Source organism: Impatiens glandulifera, chromosome 3 (assembly GCF_907164915.1).
Source record: "Impatiens glandulifera chromosome 3, dImpGla2.1, whole genome shotgun sequence".
Classification (NCBI taxonomy): Eukaryota; Viridiplantae; Streptophyta; class Magnoliopsida; order Ericales; family Balsaminaceae; genus Impatiens; species Impatiens glandulifera.
Genome location: NC_061864.1, coordinates 1,000,816 through 1,023,168, shown reverse-complemented (window position 1 = coordinate 1,023,168; position 22,353 = coordinate 1,000,816). Strand labels below are relative to the sequence as shown.

General features: G+C 31.6%; 4 protein-coding genes across 4 annotated transcripts; all 4 read right to left on the bottom strand.

The window, feature by feature from the left end:
- Nucleotides 1–7,068: 7,068 nt before the first annotated feature.
- LOC124932022 (heavy metal-associated isoprenylated plant protein 36-like) lies at nucleotides 7,069–8,834 on the bottom strand. The gene is made up of 3 exons (XM_047472620.1): nucleotides 8,693–8,834; nucleotides 8,534–8,609; nucleotides 7,069–8,457 (listed from the first exon to the last, which is right to left on the bottom strand). Exons 1-3 carry the CDS (start codon nucleotides 8,744–8,746, stop codon nucleotides 7,295–7,297), a joined length of 1,293 nt encoding a protein of 430 aa, XP_047328576.1. The 5' UTR covers nucleotides 8,747–8,834; the 3' UTR covers nucleotides 7,069–7,294.
- Nucleotides 8,835–10,406: 1,572 nt separating this feature from the next.
- LOC124929390 (ras-related protein Rab7-like) lies at nucleotides 10,407–11,979 on the bottom strand. Its single transcript, XM_047469741.1, has 7 exons — nucleotides 11,798–11,979; nucleotides 11,676–11,702; nucleotides 11,415–11,514; nucleotides 11,197–11,343; nucleotides 11,025–11,105; nucleotides 10,782–10,927; nucleotides 10,407–10,671 (listed from the first exon to the last, which is right to left on the bottom strand). Exons 1-7 carry the CDS (start codon nucleotides 11,848–11,850, stop codon nucleotides 10,599–10,601), a joined length of 627 nt encoding a protein of 208 aa, XP_047325697.1. The 5' UTR covers nucleotides 11,851–11,979; the 3' UTR covers nucleotides 10,407–10,598.
- A 700-nt stretch (nucleotides 11,980–12,679) lies between these two features.
- Nucleotides 12,680–17,650, bottom strand: LOC124929389 (guanine nucleotide-binding protein subunit beta-2). Its single transcript, XM_047469740.1, has 6 exons — nucleotides 17,372–17,650; nucleotides 17,165–17,259; nucleotides 15,759–16,183; nucleotides 14,540–14,897; nucleotides 13,645–13,758; nucleotides 12,680–13,201 (listed from the first exon to the last, which is right to left on the bottom strand). The coding sequence occupies exons 1-6, from the start codon at nucleotides 17,475–17,477 to the stop codon at nucleotides 13,163–13,165; spliced, it is 1,137 nt and encodes a 378-aa protein (XP_047325696.1). The 5' UTR covers nucleotides 17,478–17,650; the 3' UTR covers nucleotides 12,680–13,162.
- A 1,137-nt stretch (nucleotides 17,651–18,787) lies between these two features.
- LOC124930035 (transcription termination factor MTERF2, chloroplastic) lies at nucleotides 18,788–22,337 on the bottom strand. The gene is made up of 6 exons (XM_047470403.1): nucleotides 21,557–22,337; nucleotides 20,969–21,377; nucleotides 20,506–20,721; nucleotides 20,332–20,439; nucleotides 19,380–19,654; nucleotides 18,788–19,301 (listed from the first exon to the last, which is right to left on the bottom strand). Exons 1-6 carry the CDS (start codon nucleotides 22,285–22,287, stop codon nucleotides 18,929–18,931), a joined length of 2,112 nt encoding a protein of 703 aa, XP_047326359.1. The 5' UTR covers nucleotides 22,288–22,337; the 3' UTR covers nucleotides 18,788–18,928.
- Nucleotides 22,338–22,353: the final 16 nt, after the last annotated feature.

Below are 22,353 nucleotides of genomic sequence, written 5' to 3'. Positions count from 1 at the left end.
TAGCTGTTACTTTTATATATATCAATTAATGCTATAATTTGTTTAATTTATTTAAAAATTGATTTGGTTTGGTTTAATTAAATTAAAAAAAAGTGAATTAAATATATATAAAAAGAGGAGAGGGGGTTAGGTGTTGGGACAGGTGACAGTGGGCAAAATTCAATGATGATGAATTCATTCATTCATGTGAAAAAAAAAAAAAAAAGTGATTAAATAAATACTTGAAGACTCCAATATATATTGTCTTGCCGCTTTAAAGCTAGATTTCCCACTTCAAGACTCCATCCATCCATCCATCTCTTCTTCTTCTTCTTCATTTAATTTAATTTAATTCATTACTCATCTATCTATCTCTCTTCTCTATACTTACTATAAATACCTACGATTTCTACATATTGAAGAACCGAATCGAATCGATGGAAGATAACAACAATGGTGTATTTGTATAGGAGTGAGTAGCTCTCGATGGAGAAGCAGGGCACGTGCACAAACTCTTTCTACTCATTGTGGATTATTGGCTTCTTTGTGCACGTGCTCCCCTTCTCCAACATGTGCTCCTAACTCTCTCAAACCTAAACCTAGCAGCTTCTCATGATCATCATCTTCATACCCATTTCTTCAGGTATAAATTCATTTCTTATATTTATTAAGTAGTAATTATAGCATGATGATCATGCATTTGCATTGCATGCATGACGAAATGATGAATTTGTTTGTCTTGCATTTTCAATTTGGGGATTGTTGTTATTATCTACATAAAATGTGAAACTCTTATGTTAATTTGGATGCATGTATCGTATTGTTGTAATTTACTGTTCAAAGAATTGTGTCCATGTTCTATTTTCTTCTTAATTAATTATAATATTTATTTTAATATGAATATATATATATATATATATATATATATATATATATATATATATATATATATATATATATATATATATATATATATATATATATATATATATATATATATATATATATATATTGAAGTTTGCTCTCACTACTTGTTCCCAAGAAAAAAAAAATATTGACATTAATTAATTGTAAGAAATATGATATAATTCAAAGACAAAAACAATGGGGCTTAATTATGAAAAATGACAGCAACCATAAATAATTGGCCTATATATAATTTCTAACAGCCCATGAACTTACTATTGTTGCTATGTACGTTCCAGACTAAATATTCGGTTTACTAATTAAATTCATTTTACAAAAATAATATATTCAAATCAATATTAATATATAGTTAGTTGAATAGTTGAATCTGGTATATATATTTCTTACTCTATTTTTTTATAATTATTTAACTAAATCAATGTTTTTTCTATGACTTTTTTTTTTTAAATTAGATAAATATATACACGCCCAACGTCCAAGAGTCGTTTTCTTCGCGCACAACAAACCATATTATTTTAGAAAATTTAAAAATGTCATAACTTTTGACTGGGCAACCAAATTGACAAAAAAAAAAATAAAATAAAAAATAAAAAAAAGGCCAAATTACCGGGAGTATATTAGGATTGTACGTAAATATTTTAGTTAATTCTCGACAATGATGGGCTGTCCAAAGAACATCCGAGTAATGAACCTAAATTGCAACCCAAGAACGATTCAACAGACTTCTTTATTTTTATTGCTTTAATTATTTCTAAAAAAATAATGGAAATATTATTTTAAAAAACAAAAAAAGTTATTGCTCACTTAGGCTCGTTTGACTTATTTTTGACATTTCACTATTTTTAACTTAACTTTAAAAATTCAAAAAAAAAAAAATTACAAAATTGATTTCTTTTATTTTCAAAAATTAATTTGTGATCATACAAATTTGAACATCCACTAATTAGGGACAATCTTCAGATTTTCCAAATTTCTCCTTCTTTAATTAAGGCATTTTTTTATTGTAATAAGTTTTCATCTTACCTTCACTTATGTTTTAAATTCATCTTTAGATTTAACTGGACTTTTTAGACGGCATATAGTTCCACAAATAATGAATAAAAGTGTAAAAATATTATTATATAACGGTCAAAATACTTAAAAGTAGAGACCATTCATCTTTTGACGGGCATGCTAGAAAGAGTAGGGACCCTTTTTACATTAACCAAACACCATATTTCTTTTGAATTTTTATTTTATTTTTAATGCTTAGTAATTTATTTTCCTAATTGTGGGAAAATTAAGAGCAACTATAACTAAACATTTTTTTTTAAAAAATTCCCAATTTTTTTTTTTCAAAATAAAAAAAAAATATTTGTTGTTATACATTTATATCTTCGAAAAGGGTGAAACAAACTTTTAATGACACTAAGATAATTTTTTTTTTTTTTAATTTTTTTTTAAAAAAAAGTTTATATATATTAAAAATGAAAAAAAAACGTTTAATCAGAACAGCTAAACATAAATGAAAAGTAAAAAAATAAAAACAGTACTTCATAAGTCATCGAACTCGTAATTTTTTTCAAAAATAACGATTAACTTCCCAATAGACTACTGATTTTCTGTAACGAATCTCAAAAGCGTCTTAATAATATTATACACATCGGACGACTACGATCATTAAAAATTCGATGATTTTTCTCCAACTACATAGTTTACCAAAAAATAATTGGAATAATTACTCAAATATATAGGTTTGCCATATTAGCTGCATCAATTAAAATTTTTCAACAACTACCCAAAAAAGAGTATCACCAAATGAATCATAGTAATACTCCATAAAAGACTGCAAATACTAGTCACATATCTACAATGCAAAAGTAAGTGAGTTACCGATTAAACTTATTTGTGACACGTACGACTAACCATAATACAACATTTTGTCATGCACATATCATCCATTAGAATTTTCCAATATGAATAACGCTCCATCCAAATACGAGATCTTAGATTAAATTTTTGACTCCGAAAGTGTTTCATAACAAAAATTATATAGAATCATCTTAGCGAACAACTTGTAGCAATGTCCTAAATGGAAACTATCCATATTTTGCCAACGCATAACGTATTGAATTCAGCCTGTGAAACTTGCTTGCATTCTACCAAAATTAAACTCTATTATGAGACAAAATCTCTATAATGTTTAATCTCCTTCCATATATAATTCGGCTAGTGAAACTAGAATATCGATGATCAAACATGTTCTTAATTGTAGTATTTATACATATAGCAATGTAAACAAGCTCATGATATGTCGTAGCTAATTTTTTGATACTACACCAAATATCGTCCCAAAATTTAATCGATGAATCATCTTCCACAATGAATCTAGACTGCTCAGGAAACTTTTACACATATAATAAATTCCCCTCCAAATGTTACACCTTATTAGATAATTAGACATTTTGTTGAATCAACCAGACTAATCATTACCACACTTACAATTGAATATCGATGATCAAAGACTATTTGACTCCATTGCAATTGTACTACACCATTTTGATAAAAGAGCTTTATTAAATGAAATAAAATCTCGAATATCTAGACTTCCTTAATCTTTAAAACATTTAATTTTATTTCAACTAACTAGATAACAAAATAAATAGTTAAAAGATGTCTATAAAAATTTACACATTATTCTTTCCATTTTCACCGTACACTTTTGATGACAATGAATAACGAGACATCGTATATAATAATTGAATATTTAAAAAAAAAAAAGATAATTATCTAAATTTAATTAAAATTTATGAAATTGAAATTAATTGTTGATTACACGTATGGACAGAAAGTCTGAATAAAATAAAATTTAAAAATTGTTTGTATAAAAGATACTAACACGACCCTACAATTATATCACTCGCTCCAACTTATTAGATTCAATAGGAGAATTAAACTCGTGACCTTTATTTATTGGAATGAATTTTTTTATATATATTATATGGTTTTATAAAAAAAATGAGTAAGTTTTGTGTCTTGTTTATATTGGAGTTATTTAAATAATTTATCCGAAATTATTTAAATAATTATATTTTTATGGGATTATAAAATTTTGAGTTTAGGATGAAAAGAGTTAAAAAAAAAAAATAGTATTTAATAATAAAAAATAGCTGTTTAAAAAAATATAAAATATTTTAATATTTTTATTGATAAATAAATGAGTGAGAGAATTTAAATTCATTAAATTAAACTTATATTTTAACTGATAAGTCCTAAATTCACTGGTCTTGTTATTTGTATTATTTTTTAAAATTTAATTTTAAATAAAAAGATATGAAATAACATTTATGAACAACTCCATATTAATTTTTGCAGTGAAGATTTGAAAATGTATATTATTATTATTATTATTATTATTCTTTATTTTATTTCCAGTAATCAAACCACGCATTTGTGGTGTCAGCAACAATAATCATATATAAATTATGGTCAAAGTGAAACTGACTACAGTCAGGCATTGTTATTATTAACCCAACTAACTCCATTCAATTCATGCTTCAACTTTTTTTAATTGTTACATATATATTATTATTTAACTTTTATTTTAAAATAGAAAAATGAATTTAAAATAAATATATTTGAATGGACAGTCATGAAGAATATTTAATAAATGGTATTGTAAGAGTGTACTTTTAAAAAATAAAAATTGCTTCTTTGATACTATTATTCCTTAAATCACTATTAAAAAGTATTACAAAGTTTTGATATGTGGTTGTTATTAGGTCAAATTAACGTATTGAATTATTATTATTATTATTTTTTTAAAATTAAATATAATAAGTCAGGATAATGAAAATTTGTTTTAACTTTTTAAAATAATTAAATTTATAAAAATAATAATTTAAATGTATATATATTAAAATATAAGTAATTAAATTTAGAATGTATTTAATAATAAATTATAATATTAATAAAAATGTTAAATATTAAAAATCTAAATTTGAATGAAAAGTTAAATTCTAAAGAACATTATATTGTAAAAGCTACACTCAAATTGAATTTACATCCCCCTTCATACTTTACATCAAAAGCTTCAAAACCAAACAAAATGACAAATTTCTCACTTTACCATTCTAACTAAGGAACTCCACATACCCTCATTTATTTTCTTCATGTCTTTTCCACCCTTAGTCTCATTCATTAACCCATCATCAATAGTTTTTTTTGGGTATATTATATTGTGTTTGGGACTAATGGTGGAATAAAAAAGTGAGGATTTGTGGAGTTGCTTAGTTAGAATGGTAAAGTGAGAAATCTGTCATTTTGTGTGGTTTTGAAGCTTTTGATGTAAATTTGCTTTATTAGAAGAGACATGATCATTTCTCCACTTTACACATTGGAGAAAGCATTGCATGATGAACCTACTACTTATAATTAATACCATTCTTTTGTGAACGTGACATGTTTTTGAGCACTATAGAGACTCATCATTTATTCTTTTGTGTTTAGAGACACAAAATATATATTCCTTTCAAACCCTTCAATAAATTTATTAAAAAAATAATTTTTTTATCTTTTTAATATATATTAATATAATTTTAAGTCTTTAAATTTACTTTCAAAATGCTCAATGCAAATAATTAATTTTAAAAATATTTTTTTCGAAATTTATTTATTTAGTTTTGAGATGGATCCTAACTAGGGCTGCAAATGAGTCAAGCCGCTCGTGAGCTTCTCGCTAGCCGCTCGGTCAAAATTCGACTTGAGCTTGAATTTGACTGAATTCGAGTCGAGTTTGAGCCAACTCGTTTAATAATCGAGTCGAGCTCGAACTCATATAATACTAGCTCGATGATTTGTCGAATTTTTTCGAGCCTAATAATATATAATATATATTTTATTTATTTTAATATTAAAACATAAAATTTAAAATAAATATTTTTTCTTCACTCTCTTTTGAAAATCCATATAGCAGACCCACAATTAACATTATTATATCTTATGACCCAAAAAAACTATAATTCTCTAATACATCATCATATCCTACATGATTTTTCATAATAACTATTTTTCTTTATATTATCTCTCATATATACAATTTCTCTCACTCATTCACAAAGTTTTCATTTCTTAATATTATCTCTTATTTATTCAAATGACGTTTACAAAACAGACTTCGTTAGGAAATCGACTAGAGTCAAGAAGCTGAGGAAGTAACTTGCATGAAGGCGGCTAAAAAATCTTCTCCAGCTACCGGAGGTGTGAAGAAGCCTCACAAGTTTAGCCAGGAACAATTGTTTTGAGAGAAATGCATAAGTACCAAAGTGTACGAAGCTTTTGATTCGTAAACTTCCATTCCAATGATTTGTTCGTGAGATTGCACAAAATTTCAAAACAGATCTGAGATTTCAGAGCTCTACCATAGTTGCTCTCCAGGAGGCAGTTTGATACTTATCTAGTTAGTCTATTTGAAGATACTAGTTTCTATGCCATCCACACCAAGCGTGTGATTATTATGCCTAAAGATATTCAACTTGCGAGAAGTATTCGTAGGGAGAGGACCTAGAGATCGACCTTATAGGTGTTTAATGATTATGTTAATAGTCATGTTTTTATCTATTATTAACTAGTTTCTCTCAATAGACTCCACTTAAAATGTCTATTGTGACTTTGTTAGATCGATATCTTATGTTATTTGTTATTGATGATTAAATATTGATTTGCTCTAATTCATTTTTCATTTTAAAATATTAAGTTTTTAATGTTGAATAAGTATGAAAGTTTGATATTTTCATTTTGAAAATAAATTTTGGGTTTATATTAGAGCTTGAATTCGAACTTAAAATTTTAATTTTAGTTCAAGTTTTCGAGTCGAGTTCAAATTTATAAACTCGTTCGAGCTCGAGTCGAACTAATAAATATATAATTGAGTCGAGCTCAAGCCGGTTCGAGCTTAATTTGACTAATTTGCAGCCCTAATCCTAACTCCATTTAATAAGAGTATTTTCATTGAAAAAGACATACACTTAATAATGAAATGTCATGACTCATGAGTTTCATTATCACTTTCATCCGCTAAAATAATAATAATAATAATAATAATTGAAGTAATAATAAATCCCAAGAGACAAGAAATGACTAGAAGAGGAGACAAGAAATGACTAGAAGAGGACGCTAAAATAAATGAAGGTAATAATTATAGGTAGTTAATTAATGGAAGCATTAATATTGGACCACAAAGCTTGTGAATCACATATGAAAAAGAAGAAACTTTAAGAGCTCTTAAATCTCTTCTTAATTAACTAATAATACCAATTTTACATATGAAATTATATATAAGTATATAATTAATTGAAGAAAGCTAGTTATAGGTTGATAATCAAGCTTTTTGAACCATTAATTGATTTGATCACATAACTGAGCACCCATTTGGATTTTCATCACTAAACATCTCGAACGAATCCAACGGCTGTTGTTGGTGCACCACCCTCGTGTACGAATCATTATAATAATACGACGGAGGAGGAGGCTCCACCCTCGTCTCCCGCTGTTCTTGATAATAACTGTTGTACGATGAAGAAGATGAATAGGGAGTTGGCGATGCGTAATACGACGTCGTGTAGTTAGGCGTTGGATGGGCCATATTATAACTCGTGACGTAAACAGGCCCAGCAGGAGGAGGATGAGAAAGAGTAAGCCCATGAGGAATAGGCCCATGAGGAATAGGCCCATGAGGAGGAATAGGCATACGAGGAATAGGGGCATAATCAATATCACAATCTGGTGGGAATTGATTCTGGAGGTGACGTGGAGGATTATTATTCGCTGGTGGTGGTGGTGGGGTCACACTGTTATTGTTCCTATGTGGTCCCCTCCACGCATTAGCAGATATTGCTTCTTCATCTTCTTCTTGACTACAACTCTGTTCTTGTGATGGACCTGACATATTCCCATTTTGCCCCTTCTTTTTCTTCTTTTTACCACCACCGCTTTTTTTCTCCACTTCACTGCTCCCCACTGGACCCATCTCAGGTTTATTCCCGCCGCCCCCGCCGCCGGCGGCATCCACTTTGCTGCCGGCGCCGCCGTCCTCATTCTTTTTCACCGGCGTTGTATTTTCTTTACTCGTCGGAACACCTAAAGTTTCCGGCTGATTAACTTTTGTCGTCACAATACCTGCCGTTTTTGTATTTTCCACCTGATTCACTTTCGCCGGAGAAACACCGGCTGTTGTAACTTCCGCCTTACCAACTTTATCCGCACCGACACCACTAGGCTCTGCAGTCGCCGGATTTACAACTTTTCCGGGCGTCTGTTTCTCTTTATCGCCGGCGGCACCACCAGAGGGTGAGGCATTAATAGTCTGTACGTCACTAATTTTCTCTTTGTTATTGTCTCTACTACCGGTGGACATTTTGTGTTTCTGATTATTATTATTATTATTAGATATTTCCGGCCATAGTTCAGCTTTTCTGCCAGATTTGATGAGTTTATAGATTAAAATGTCAGCGTCGACATTTCCGGTGACGACCACCCTCTGTAATCTCAAGTCTACGTCGAAATTCTGAATACCTTCAATTAAATTTCAAAATCAAATATTTGAGAAATGTGAAAAAAGAAAGAAATGGGTAGAGATTAAATTGTGTACCTTGTATTGAAGCGAGAACCTTTTTAACTTTTTTCTTGCAGCCTTCACAGTGTATAGAAACCTTCAGCACCCATGTCTATCGATCACAGTTATAAATATAAGAAAACAAATTGATGATGAAGAGATGAAATAAGAAATCATATTGAGTAAAGAACATACCTTGTATTTCAGTGATTCGGAGGGTTCTTCAATAATATTTGTTGGTGTCGCCATTAGAATGAATGAATGAAGAGTTGAGAGAGAAAGAGAGGAGGAGGAGGTTGAAGAAGAAGAAGTCTGATAATGGTGGTGGAAATGATGAAAGAAGAGATAAAGGGTTAAAAAAAAAAAGAAAAAGAAGAGGAATTTGTTTTTTTTTTTGAAAAGTAATTACGAGTTAGTCCTTGAGAGAGTGCTATGCTGAGTGGCGCTCTGCTTTTGATTCATCATAGTGGACACGTGTCACCTTTAATTTATTTATTTGGACAGCTCAACTTTATCTTTTTATTCTTTTCATATTTTTCTACATCTTTTTAAGTTGTAGATGACCACGCAAGCAAACCTTGTTTTTCTTACATCTTTTTTACTTGTTTAGCCTAATTCTATTTTTTTTATAATTAAAATTTTATATTTATAATTTTTCATTTGTTTAGCCTAATTCGGATTTTTTTATCACTCAAACTTTATATTTATATTTTTTATGTTGAATTGTGTCCACATTCCATAGGGCTTTGTTTGGGGACACTTGAATTAATGAACACCATAATTTATAATATTATTAAAATATTTATATAATTTATAAGGAGGTTTTTGATTTTTTTATTCATTATTGTTGGTAATATGAATTGTAAATGTGTTTTCTAATGAGATTTATGACTTTTTATATATACAAAATAAGTAATTTTTTTTTAATAATTTCAAAATTTATACATAAATTCTTATAGTCTGATTATGATTTAAGGACGAGATTAGTTATAATCCCTTAATCCAACACACAATAATTTTGCAGCGCTAACTTTTCAATGTGTAAATTTATAGTTCCTCTAGTTTAGGTGGTTTATTGCCTAACATAGAGGCAACTCCACAACTACACTTTATAATAACTTATTAATTAGTTCACTCATTGAAAATCTTAGTGATTGACCAACATAATTAAAATTGAAATGAAACATTCAAATTTCAGTTTTTAATAATTTATTTAAAACACAATTTAATAGAGTATATCAAGCGGTAAGAATCTGATATAAAGTTTGATTCTTACTTAAAAAAAAATATTGTTCTACATATTAATTTTCTAATATTTTCTCATATTCGGCATGTTAATTATGTTGTAAATGATAAATTAATAAAAGTTATCTTACAAAATAAAAATAAAAAAATATTAAAATTACAATCTAGAAAAGAAAAGATTACATTATAATTCATAATTATAAAACCTATTCGATTTTAATTTATTATTGAAATTTTAATTCTTAGTTTTAAATTTTAGATAAACTTACAATTTACAAATACATAAATTAAAATTAAACCCCTTAATTTCATGTTCTATGTTACCACACACCCTAAATTCTATTTTATTCTTTGTTGTAAAAAATTTTCAGAAAACTTCCAATACTCCCCAATTAGACGTTATTAGTATAAAATAAACCTAATCTCTTAATAAAGACTATTGTAGATTTTCTAAGACTTTCTAACTCTATTCTATTCTATTCTGGCTTCACATATATAGTTATATACACATTTGCTGATTACTAGCTAATTAATTAATTATAGGAATATAATGCATATACTTTGAGATCCCTATGTTTAAGGTTTTGAGTTTGATTCTGATTCCAAAAACAAAAACATATTAAGAGCAATTGAATGAAAATAAGTTTACAATAGACTAAAATTTAACTACTCCATTACAAACCTGTTCAATGACCACATCTTAATAACAACTCCTTACAAGAAAGTAGAACAATTTGAACAACTTCAAGATAAAATAAAAAAATCTAGTTGAGTGATCCATATAGCTCGCGTTTGTGTTTACTAAAAAAATAAAGCGATAAAGAATATCGTCAATGTATTCTCATTTCTCACCCATTCAACACTCGCACCCATTCGATGCTGCCCTTTGCTGACTGCTGCTTGCAACATCGATTGTCTCCGGCATATATCTTTCATTCAATTCAAAGAAACAAACAAATGAACAATTAACTTCTACACAATCACACAACAACATGACAAATCAATCCTCAATTTTGCATCAAAAGATCATATGACTTACATTTCCTCGTCTTCACCACTCTTTAGAGCGTTCCTTGATATGACCTGAAAAGCTTCTTCCACATTGATACCCTCTTTGGCTGAGGTTTCAAAGTATGGAATACTACCTTTCGAGGCACACCAAGCTTTAACCTTCTTCTCAGAAACCTGTAATTGGTAAAATAGCAAACACTTAAAATTATGAGCTTACAATGAAGAACAAACAACAATACATAAATAAATAAATAAATAAAGACCAACCAACCACTCTACTGTTTCCACCATCGATATCTATTTTGTTCCCTATAACAACAAACGGGAAGTTTTCAGGATCTGAAGGGCTTGCCTGCAATGTATATATATATACAAAGTGTTTGAAAATGGATGTCAACCAACTTAAATTTCAATTTTAATATAAAGAGCAAAAAAAGGTTTACTTGAATAAGGAACTCTTCTCTCCAATTGTTGAGATTGTCAAATGATTTCATGACATTAACGTCGTAAACAAGAACACAACAATCAGCTCCACGGTAAAATGCAACACCAAGGCTTTGAAATCTCTCTTGACCTGCTGTGTCCCAGATCTGATCAGAGAACAAAACATGACTATCATCCTCATTTTGCTACTATTTAATAACAAAATATATACGATCACCTGCAGAGTAAAGAGTTTGTCATCGAATTGAACCTCTTTTGTCAAGAAATCAGCTCCAATTGTTGCTTTGTACTGATGGCTGAACTTCTTATTAACATATCTATAGTTTTCTATTTCAAGGTATAAACATTTTAATTATAAGATCAAGAGAAAGAGAATTTTATTTAACAAGTAAGGAAGGAAGGAAGAACGTTAACATTTTGTATCTATTTACATAAAGTTCATAATTTAACGTCGAGATAGAAAGGAAAGGAAGGATACTGATTCATCAATGACGTCTTCCCAACCCTGAATTTGATTAATTAAGAAACAAATTAAAACAGCGAAATTTCTAATTTCTTCTAAATCGATTTATATGTATTAATTAATTCTAAAGAAGTTACCCGCTATCGCCCAAAATTATGACCTTCAAGAGCGTCCTCCTTCGAGCAGGCATCGTTGCGATTAAGATCGCTGCAAAAAGAGAGAGAAAGAAAAGAATCTAACCGGAGAGGAGACTCAATTTCAGGCCTACGGTCTCCCGCCGTCCGTCCGTCCACGTTCTTTCTCTCTAAATCGAGTAATTTCTATTGTTCGTCTGTATTATTATTATTATGCATGTTTGTTTGTCTACATCTTTCTTCACAAGTTTTAACACATAATAATTACACGCTAAATGGACCTTCCTATACAATATTCACATGCATTTATTTATTTATTTTTTCATAATAAAAAAAATACAACCATCTTAAGTTATCGAGCTCGGTAGCATTATTAATAATGCAAATCTGACTATCTCCAATCAGATAATCAAATTTTTTTCAACAACTACCCAATAACTTGAATCATCCGGTGAATCTTAATAAAAAATACTCTATAAAATGTGACAACGATTTGCCATAACAAAATATTTTTACAAAGTCTACTACTCTGCCTCACGGTTTAAGATTTATTTTAATTAGTCTATACTTATTTGCATAAATACTTAAATTGTTTGGTTTGATACATGAGTCGTTTATATGATGATACAACAATTTTATTTTGTACTAACTTGTTTCAAGAAATAAATACTAACTTAAATTATTTGAAAACATCTCATATAAAACAAGGCCATGAATTATTAGAGGGTAATATTTGTTTTTTTATATATATTTTCCATTTATTTGATAGACAATAAATTATTTTAAATAGTGAAAAGAATGAAATGATGGAATTATAATTAGGTCAATAATTTAATTTAACGCTACCAAAATAAGGCAAACTTTATATTATATGTATATAATATGGAAAGTGAAATTGAAATGAATTATTAGAGTGGATGGCCTTGGCAACTTGGTCCATGACAGAGTGCTCTATTTGATTCACAAGTTTGAATGAACAGGCTTCATTCAACGGATAAGATGAAAAGAGAAACTCAAAACAAGTTGAGCCAATACGAAACATTAAATACACTCAGCGAAAGCTATACAAATAAGCTATATGCTATCAAACGAAAATTAAGGAAATAAGCTGAATTAAACCCGAGAAAGAAAGGAGCGTAACTCGATTCAAGGAGTTGAGTGGAGATAGAATACCTCGTTTTGGTTTAGGGATTTAGAGAGAGCTAGTTAGTTCCCATTGTCAATTCACCATCTCCTTCTATATATAGGCTTTTTATTTCAGGAAACTAACTGGAAATGGTCATTACAATTTGACAGTTTACAATTTGATACAGAAATGGTCATTAACATTTCTAACTTAGTAATGTGTTTCTCTAAACCGTTCCCCTCTTACATAACGACTCGCCTATGCCCCCCAAAGGCCCAGATCTGCAATCAAAACAATTATATTATTTTATAACAATCCTACATCCAGCCAACAACCATAATATATGATACAAGGCCACTAATAATTACTTGAAATTTGTAAAGAACATAAACAAAACTTGGAAATTCACTTCACAATTAAGTTTGTTTCCAAGATTCAATTCATATTGCTAGCTATAATGCTTGCATTATCAAAAATATATATTCCTTAAAGTTCAGGCTGAATAATTTTATAACTTTAATCACATTGATTCACAGCAATAAAGTGATTATTACTAAAATCTTCACAAAGAACTATGTTAATCTGAAGGTTAAGGTGTATATCCACAAATAATTTGTTAATTATGATTGCTGTAATAACAACACTTAAATAAAGCAGATCCATCATATAACTGTTTTCCAAAGCAGTTAAAACTTAAGTAAGAACATGATGGAAAGATAATTACCTTCAGATTTGTGTCCCAGCTTCCTGTACATAAGGCACTTCCATCAGCTGACAAGCCTAAACAGCTAATCCTACCCTCATGTGAGTTATGGAGAGACCCCAAGTTCAAGACCACCTACAATTGGTTCGACAAACAAATATAGTTCAGATTTGTGTCCCACCTTCCTGTACCTTTTGTTTTGCATTATAAACCCCCATTGGAAACACATATTGTTTCCAGATACAGAGACAAAAATATAATTCTTAATCTGTCTAAATTTAGATTCCAAACATTTTTGTATCTTGAAACGTTTTCAAATACATAAACAAAAACAAAAACTGTTTCCAAATGGGGACTTAATAAGTGCATTTTGTACATAATCAACAAGAAAACTGTCCTCCAGCTCAATGAGTGCATCTGGTATAGCCTTCATACAGGATGTGTGGGTGTGAATTGGGATCATTGGAACATTTTTTGTTCCCCTCCCGGAAGGATACTTCGGAGATTTGATGATGCCTCCTTGTTTTTATTAAATTTGTGACTTGAAATTTAATGTTATGGCTTGACCCACAACCAATGTATCTACTTTTTCATAAACCACCCAGGACAAGTGGTAAGAAACTTGAACATAAGAGGTTGAGGTTTTAATTTCGCTTTTCTCACTGAAAGTACCTGAGGGTCATGGCAGCTGAATGTAGCCTCCGTGGAGAAAACCCTGGTCTAGAAAAAGAAAAAAATGTCCTCCAACTAGATTCTAGATCAACATTTTACGTATATAGTTTCGTAACGGTTCTATTGGAATTGAGCATCGATTTTTGTTGTTAATGCAGAAGGAACCACGTAGAAAAATATGAAGGAATCAATTTAATGGGCAAATAGAAAGACTCTAGAATATGAAGAAAATAGCTTTAAGTACCTTAGCCAATAAAGTGTCCCAGACATAGCAGTCACCATTTGTATACCCAGCAAAGAGAAGTCTTCCTGACAAGGAAAATGCAATTGATGTCACATGAGACTTATCATTATCATTTCGTTGTTGACTGTAGACTTGAAGCTGGTGCCCAGTTCGGATGTCGAAGAGTCTGCAAGTACCATCATCTGATCCTGTTCCAAATCTATTTCCATCGGGAAAAAACTTCACAGTGTTGACGTCACCATCATGTCCATGGAATGTACGCACCGATCGACTAGCAACACGTGTATCCCACAATCTAGCTGTTGAGTCACATGAACCAGATATGAACATTCTTGAATTTGATCCACTGATCGAAACACTGAAAGGGTAAAAAGGACAACACATTAGAAATGATCATTAATTTAATTTCAGATATCAGATGAGAAGTGATATTGATCTTTCAAACAACCCAGAAGGAACTGGACTCGAACATCCAAAGCCAGATCCAAATTTAAAATAGTATACAGAGAGAGTGCTGGACTTGACATTCTGGTATTGTCATAACATGATCTTTTGTAGAAGACCTCAGATACAGTAAAACAGTCTATTCACATGCTAAAAATATGATGTTTGTCAGTTTATTAACTTGCAACCAAGGCCTTGTTTGATGTAGGGTTATTGAATAACCAAGTGGTTATTTTCAAATAACCTTGTTGAATGTAGTTTATTATTGAAAATCAGTAAAAATGCATTAAGGGTATATAATGAAAAAATATATTCAAATAAAATAAACTGAGTGTGTATTTTGCTATTTTGGTTGATACTTTGAATGATGTGATTGATGAATAGATTGTATTGTGGGTTATTTGGGCCTTGTTTGATCTTGGGTTATTTTCAAATAATCTTGTTTGATGTAAGTTATTACAAATTTGGTTATTTGGGGTAAAGGACATTAGGAGTATACATGTATAATGATTTATTTTTTAAGCAGTTGATGATTTGAATGATGAATATAGATTGTTGATTGGATAGTGGGTTATTTGGAATTAATCCCAAATATCCCACATCAAACCAGGCCTAACGAACACAACCTTTTTCTTTGTTTAAAAGGCCAAACAGAATCCAGAATTGAAGTTTTCAAGTATTGATGCAGATTGGTTAAAGATGGATAACTGAGGGAATTACAGAATGCTAAATAAATTTCATCATCAATCAAACAAGGGAGACCAATATAAAGTACCTAAGCACATCAGCAGTATGGCCTGATTGAAATTCACCACCAAAAACAGAGGTTCTGAGGCCAGTGGTTGTATCCCATAAAACACATGTCTGATCACCAGAACTGGTAATTAGATGAGCATCTTCATCAGGAACAAATTGACAACAAGAGACGTAACCCTTATGCCCACTTAGCATTCTTGATACAGGGAGATTCCCTTCCTTGTCAGGAGGTGAATTTAGGTTGAAGACAGAACATATACTATCAAGACCGCCACATGCGACATACTGACCAGTTGGAGAGAAGGAACAAGTCATAACCCATGCACAAGGCAACTTTATAGCATGTGTCTTCTGGCTTGTGAGAGCATTCCACACTATTAGCCTTCCATCTTGTGATGCACTGACTATCCGATTCTTCTCACGAGTCCAATCTAATGAGTAGACCTGGAATTTATTTTGAGAAACTATATTCAAGAATACCTCTATAATTATTTTCTACCCTTCAACTTCTGGTAAATTTTTTATTTAAACCCTTCGGCTTTTGGATGACATAATGATCATGCATGACATGTGAAGGAAAAAATAGGTTTATTGTTATCGTTAAATCTGGAGAAATATACCTAAACTCTCAAATTGAATGGGGGTATAAATCAGAATTAGTGGATAATAGAAGCACAAAATTCATGTTAAGAAACTGTGTGGGGAGAGTATTTACAAGTTTTCTTGTTTTTTCTCTGTTACTTATGCACAAGTCGCAATGCTCACATGATGGTAAGAAGCAGTTGAAACTTTGAAATGCGTTACAAGTAAACATATACAGGACACTCTGCAAATTAGCATCAATGTAGAAAGATATACAGTGTACTGAAACAAAGTTTTCATGACACAGTGAGGTGCTAAGCAAAGTTTAAGCAATTACTCTTCCCCTCTAAAAGGAATAATCTCTTCATCAAACTAACAATAATATATATATCAAAAGGATTTCTTCTTCTAATGCTTAGTTGTATGAAAGTAAATACTTGAAGAACCGCAAGCTTTTACCATGACTGCAAGGGATGTATAACTACTATGTTCATCTCCAACTATTATACAGTACTGTTTTAGTATATCCTTCACTCTAGTGTCTTTTCACGCAATCAAAATCCCTAACTCTAAGCATGGGACTAGTCAAATTATAACTGATAAAGCACCAGTTCCACACCAGACTTGCTTGTAGAATCTGAATGCATGACCAGGTGAAATCTAATATGAATGCAAATGCAAATGATCATCCTCAATTCATTTCAGTTTGTACAATGAGAGCTGGATCAAATCATAAATGAACTATTTGCTTGAATAACTAATATCCTAATTCTACAATTTGCATCATCAACTTATAAGATGAGTATGATAAAAGTAAATCACGTTCTGTGGAAGCTTGCTTACCTTTCCGGTATGTCCCTGCAAAGTCCTACAACAGACCAGATCTGTCGGGCCAAAAGTGACCGGTGTTTTACCTTGCGATGTGGAATATCCAGACACTGAGAAATCGAATCGTAAAAGGAAAAAAGAAAAGAAAAACTATAAAGCAGATGAAAGACGAAATCGATAAGAAATAGAAGAAGGAAAGAAGATGAAGTTGGAAATGCAAACCATCGGTGTCTAGGAGTTGAATACGCTTCTGCTTCAACTTCTTCCTGAGAGCAATGACATTCTCCGCAGCCGACATGTGTCTCTCTTTCAGCTCCGTTACAGACATCTTCAGTATCAGTAAGGATTTAAGTCCATCCAAGCTTGATCTCCACCTAGATCTGACCCTAGAAGGTAGAGGAGGATTCTCAAGCAAGGAACCAAGTACAGTCGTCCTGATTACGCTACAACGAAGAAGAGAACGTAGTTACAAATAAAATCTCAATAGATGGAGAGAGAATCAGCCAAGAGTCGGGAAATAAAACGGCCAAGCAAAATAAATATATAAATAATGCAGCCTACTAGTCATTTATATATATTATTTTTTTTTTAAAATTAATTTGTTTACTTCCCCAAGTTAAAATAAAAAATGGTAATCAAAATTTAATCGTGTTTAAAATCGTTCAAATGAAGAGATTTAAAAATATCTTAATAAGGAGCATCAATCTAACAATTAAAAAAAAGATATATTGTAAACTCAGATTTTGTGAATATATAGATTACAAAAGGATGTACTCTATGAAGAAGATCATTTTGTACTCCAGACTTTAAATCATTTTTTTGTTATAAATTTTGTACATACTAGCGATCTTTTGATGTTTTTATTTATATATATATATTTTTTTAAACTTTCCTTTATGCTTCAATCAACATACTTACACTACTTTTTCTTTATTTTTATAAATTTAAATAAAAAGAATATTATTCCAATTTAACTATTTAAAAATTTGAAAAATATATTTTTCATAAACTAATCTATATACATATAATAATACTTAATTTTGAAAGTGTCTGAATTGCCGGTCGAGAGCGTTAATTTTAATAGGTATGTTTCGAACTCGCAACCTCAACCTAACAAAAACAAGTACAACTGTTTAACCAACTAAGCTAATAACACTTTATATTTTAAATTCAACAAATTTGTTCAACACCAAATTTGTTGAACGCGGAACATTTTTAACTAACTAATCTATATACATAATAATGTTTAACTTTGAAAGTGTTCGGATTACCGAGTTCGAAAGCATTGGTTAATTTGGATATATATGTGAAAGTAAATAGATATTTGGGTCGGATTAACAATATATTTTTATCCGTGTGTATGGCACGAGAATCTTTCCTAGTTGGTATTAAAGATATGTGAATTTATATTGAGATTACCTGCATAACAACACAACAGTTAAAGGTGAATATATGTTATTTTTAATGACTACCACTCTAGAATGTGGTTGTAATTTTAATTGGTTTCCTTCATTATCTTGTTTAGCTGAGTTAGAAATTATTCAAACTATAAAGACAACAAAAGCTTAAAAGAAAATTTCAACCAAAGAAATCAAAAGCTCAAAATTGTTTATATTTTACAAGTTAAATTTTGATGTAACAGTAAAATCAGATATATTGAAGGATTACTTTCTCGTGATACAAAATTACATACATATATACACCGTGATGAGAAGGAATATATTATATATCTATGCAAAATTAAAAGGCAAAGATATTGAGACTAAACAATACTGAATTCTACAATGGGAGGACATCATCTGTTTCGTGAAAATGTATACTTTCCGATGAACTCGCCTCATTAGATTCAGTATCAGATGAACTCGCCTCAATAGTTTCAGTATCAGATGAACTCGCCTCAATAGATTCAGTATCAGAGGTCGGGTATTCATTTTCTGTACAATCAACTGTAAACTCACTAGCTTCATCAGATGTCTTCTCCAAAATAATCCCCATTTCAAATTTTTTACGCCTTTCAACAGCAGCCTGAACCCTCTGCTCAAACTCTTCATCACTGTCTGTCAGCATGTAACGTAACTTAAAATTTACACGGTTTTCTACCATAATCTTGTGTCGTGGAATTATTCGTCCTTCGAGTGAGTAGCTGAAGAACCTGGAAATAATAATACCCAGATGTTAGAATTCTCATATTTGTAGAAAAAAGTATAAAGAAAGCAATTGTTATGATCACCTGGGGAACTCTATGAGGTCTTTCAAAGGGCGAACCATGTCTCTACGCAAGTAGCGGTACTTTGGACGAAGGATGTCTATGTTGTAGCGAAGTAGGATGGGAAAATCGGCAATCATTGCACCTAATACTCTGGGATAAATCCCGAGCGACAGAAAGTACTTAACACTTACATCAAGCTTACGATGAATGCTGCAACCCAGTAGTTCAGGTCCCAAACCAATTACCTTTCCAATATCCTTCTGGTCAACTCCAGCTCTTGTCAACAAGAATACAACCTAGCACACAATGACAAAATTAAGTTCTTTTATGAGACCATTCAGGGGAAATCCGAGTGTCATCCAGAGGGAATTTCGTTTAGAGACAAGCCCCATTTGGAAAAACATAATTATTTTTGGTTATGAGAAGACATATTTTTCTATGTGAAAAACATTTCCATGTACAAAAGAGTAAGTGTTTCGAAATGAGTCCGTCAATCTAAAGTTAGGTCGGCCCAAATTCAGTTCTAGATACACCCAAAAAAAGTTGTTTACGATAGAACTGCTCTTCTGGACAGAGAAGCTGTCCAATTGATCTAGGTGAGGGTTAAAAAAATGTCTTAAAGATACCTACAAGATATTAGATTCATGGTGAATAGACAGTTAGATAATTGTCGAGAGCCGTTTTCCAACCTTTTATGCCAAACATATTTTATTTGTATTAAGAAATTTGTTGGTAGTTAGTTTCTCATACATATCCAGATACAAAAGTGTCTCCAAATAATCCCAATTGCATGGAGTCAGAATGCAACAACCACATAAAAAAGGAGGTAAAAGTAAAGAGAACAGATGATTTATTCGGGGTAACTCAAGTGGTAAGAGTCTTGAATGAAATTTCAGTTCAATTCTCATTTATTTTGAAGATAAGAAACAATAACCATGTTTGCTCAGAAGATAGTAGAGAAGAAAAAACCAACCACAGGACGGATCTTCTTGTGGAGACTGTAAGTCAGAAGCGGGGGAAACTTGACAAGCATGTTACCAATAGCTCCCTGTTGAACCCCTATTTCGCGCAAAAATTGTACCTTCACGGGAAAAAAACAACTCAGAAATTGACAGTTAATTCTGGCAGCAACTAAACAGAATCATACCTTTGGTACAATGGTGGTCTCAAAATCAACACAGAAAATGATTGGTTTGATGGTTAACATTCTCCTCATGCCATCTCGGGTAATTCCAAGGTAGTAAAGATACTTTACGAGAGGTTTCCATCTTTCCTCAATGCTGCAAGCCATTAGTTGTGGTCTAAATGCCAGTAATCTCCCAACATCTTCCTTACTAAGGCCAAACTCCATGAGATAATCTACCTGCAACATTAAAGAATAAAAGACATTCTCATTTATAGCAAGTTATTATATTACCGATGAATAAGGTCATTCTCTAGTGTTTATTGTCGATGGATGTTGTGAAATGTGTCCAATTTAGAAAATCCAGAAAGAAGGTATCAATACTGGTTGAAGATTCATAAGATATCCAAACTACAAGGTAATTTATTTGGAATAATACAGCATGCATGAAAGAGATTTTGAAGTCAAATGAAGCAAGATTGTACACCTTTTGTTTCATTTCCTCCATGGAGAAGAAACCGAGCACCTTGGGAAAGTCAAAAATCATAGTTCCAAAGTCCTTATCATTCATGGCCATATCCAAATAGAATTCTGCTCGAGTCTTCACTTCTTCAAGGTTGAAAGACAATAGTTGAGGACAACGGCTAATGACATAACCCATCCATTCACGCTTGACTCCTTTGCTCTCCAAATAGCCAACAATCTCATCCAACTCCTCCGTACTGCGCTCCAAAATATTATCCCCTGCTTTCGTTAGCGCCACCCCAATATACCGCCCTTGCACATGAATTGATTTAATCCATTCAACAGCAGATCTTATGGAATAAGCATTTCCTTTGGACAGGCACATGAGCTTTGCAATTTGAGGAAATGACAATCCATTGTGCTTCAACCACCTGAAGGTCTCCACACAGACAGAGGAAATAAATGAACTTTTGTATAACACCGGTATAAGTAGTAGGGATTGATTCAAAAGCTAATAAACAGATCTTGAGATGAAAAGCTTGATAATCAAATTTATTGTGTTCTTCTTTTACTATCTGGAAGATGAAAATCTTGCTAATCCAAACCATACCTGATAACTGAGACAACATCAGACTCGTATATCACCTTTCTAGCACGCTCATTAAACATCGAGTGTTCAAACTCTGGTAATCGCTTCATAGACGCAGCTTTAATCATTACGCAATCTATAAACTCCGGAGACAATGCAATCAAATTAGTGGAGTACGTGATTCCAAATTTTCCATTTTTGATCATTGCTTCCTTCAAAATCTCAACAGTAACATTCCTTCGAATTTCAAGAGCCTTCAATAGCATCTCATCACTGTCACCATCACGCAACAACGACTTTATTGGAGGTAAAGTACTGTTCATGTCACCATCTCTAGATGATTGAATGTAAATAGATCCTGGAAATTGAGGTGTTCGCTTTTGCACCATAGACATTTCCAAAATTCTCGTTTTATCTTCTTCTGGCATCTCATCATATTCTTGAGGATGAAATTCTTTATCGGCGATTGTTGTTTCTTCTGCACTGGAGATTTGTCGGAGTAAGAGAGCAGTTGATTTAGCGTTATGCCGGCGGAAGAGCGTCTCGTCTCCTTCTTCAGGTACGGCGACGTGGATTTCAGAGCCTGGATTGTTCCGGCGATTGTCGCGATAACATGAAGAGATAGTTAAGTAATGAGAAATCCTGGAATTCAGGACAGTAAACGAAGTAGAGCTACGGCAGACGGGAGGTGGGATAGACAAATGGAGGGAGAAGTGGAAACCGCGGTGGTGCTGCGGCGACGGAGATAACATCCTCGCGTCTGGATGGAGAGTGGCGTTTAGCGTTTCATAACGATTTCATACAGTAACTTTGCGTTC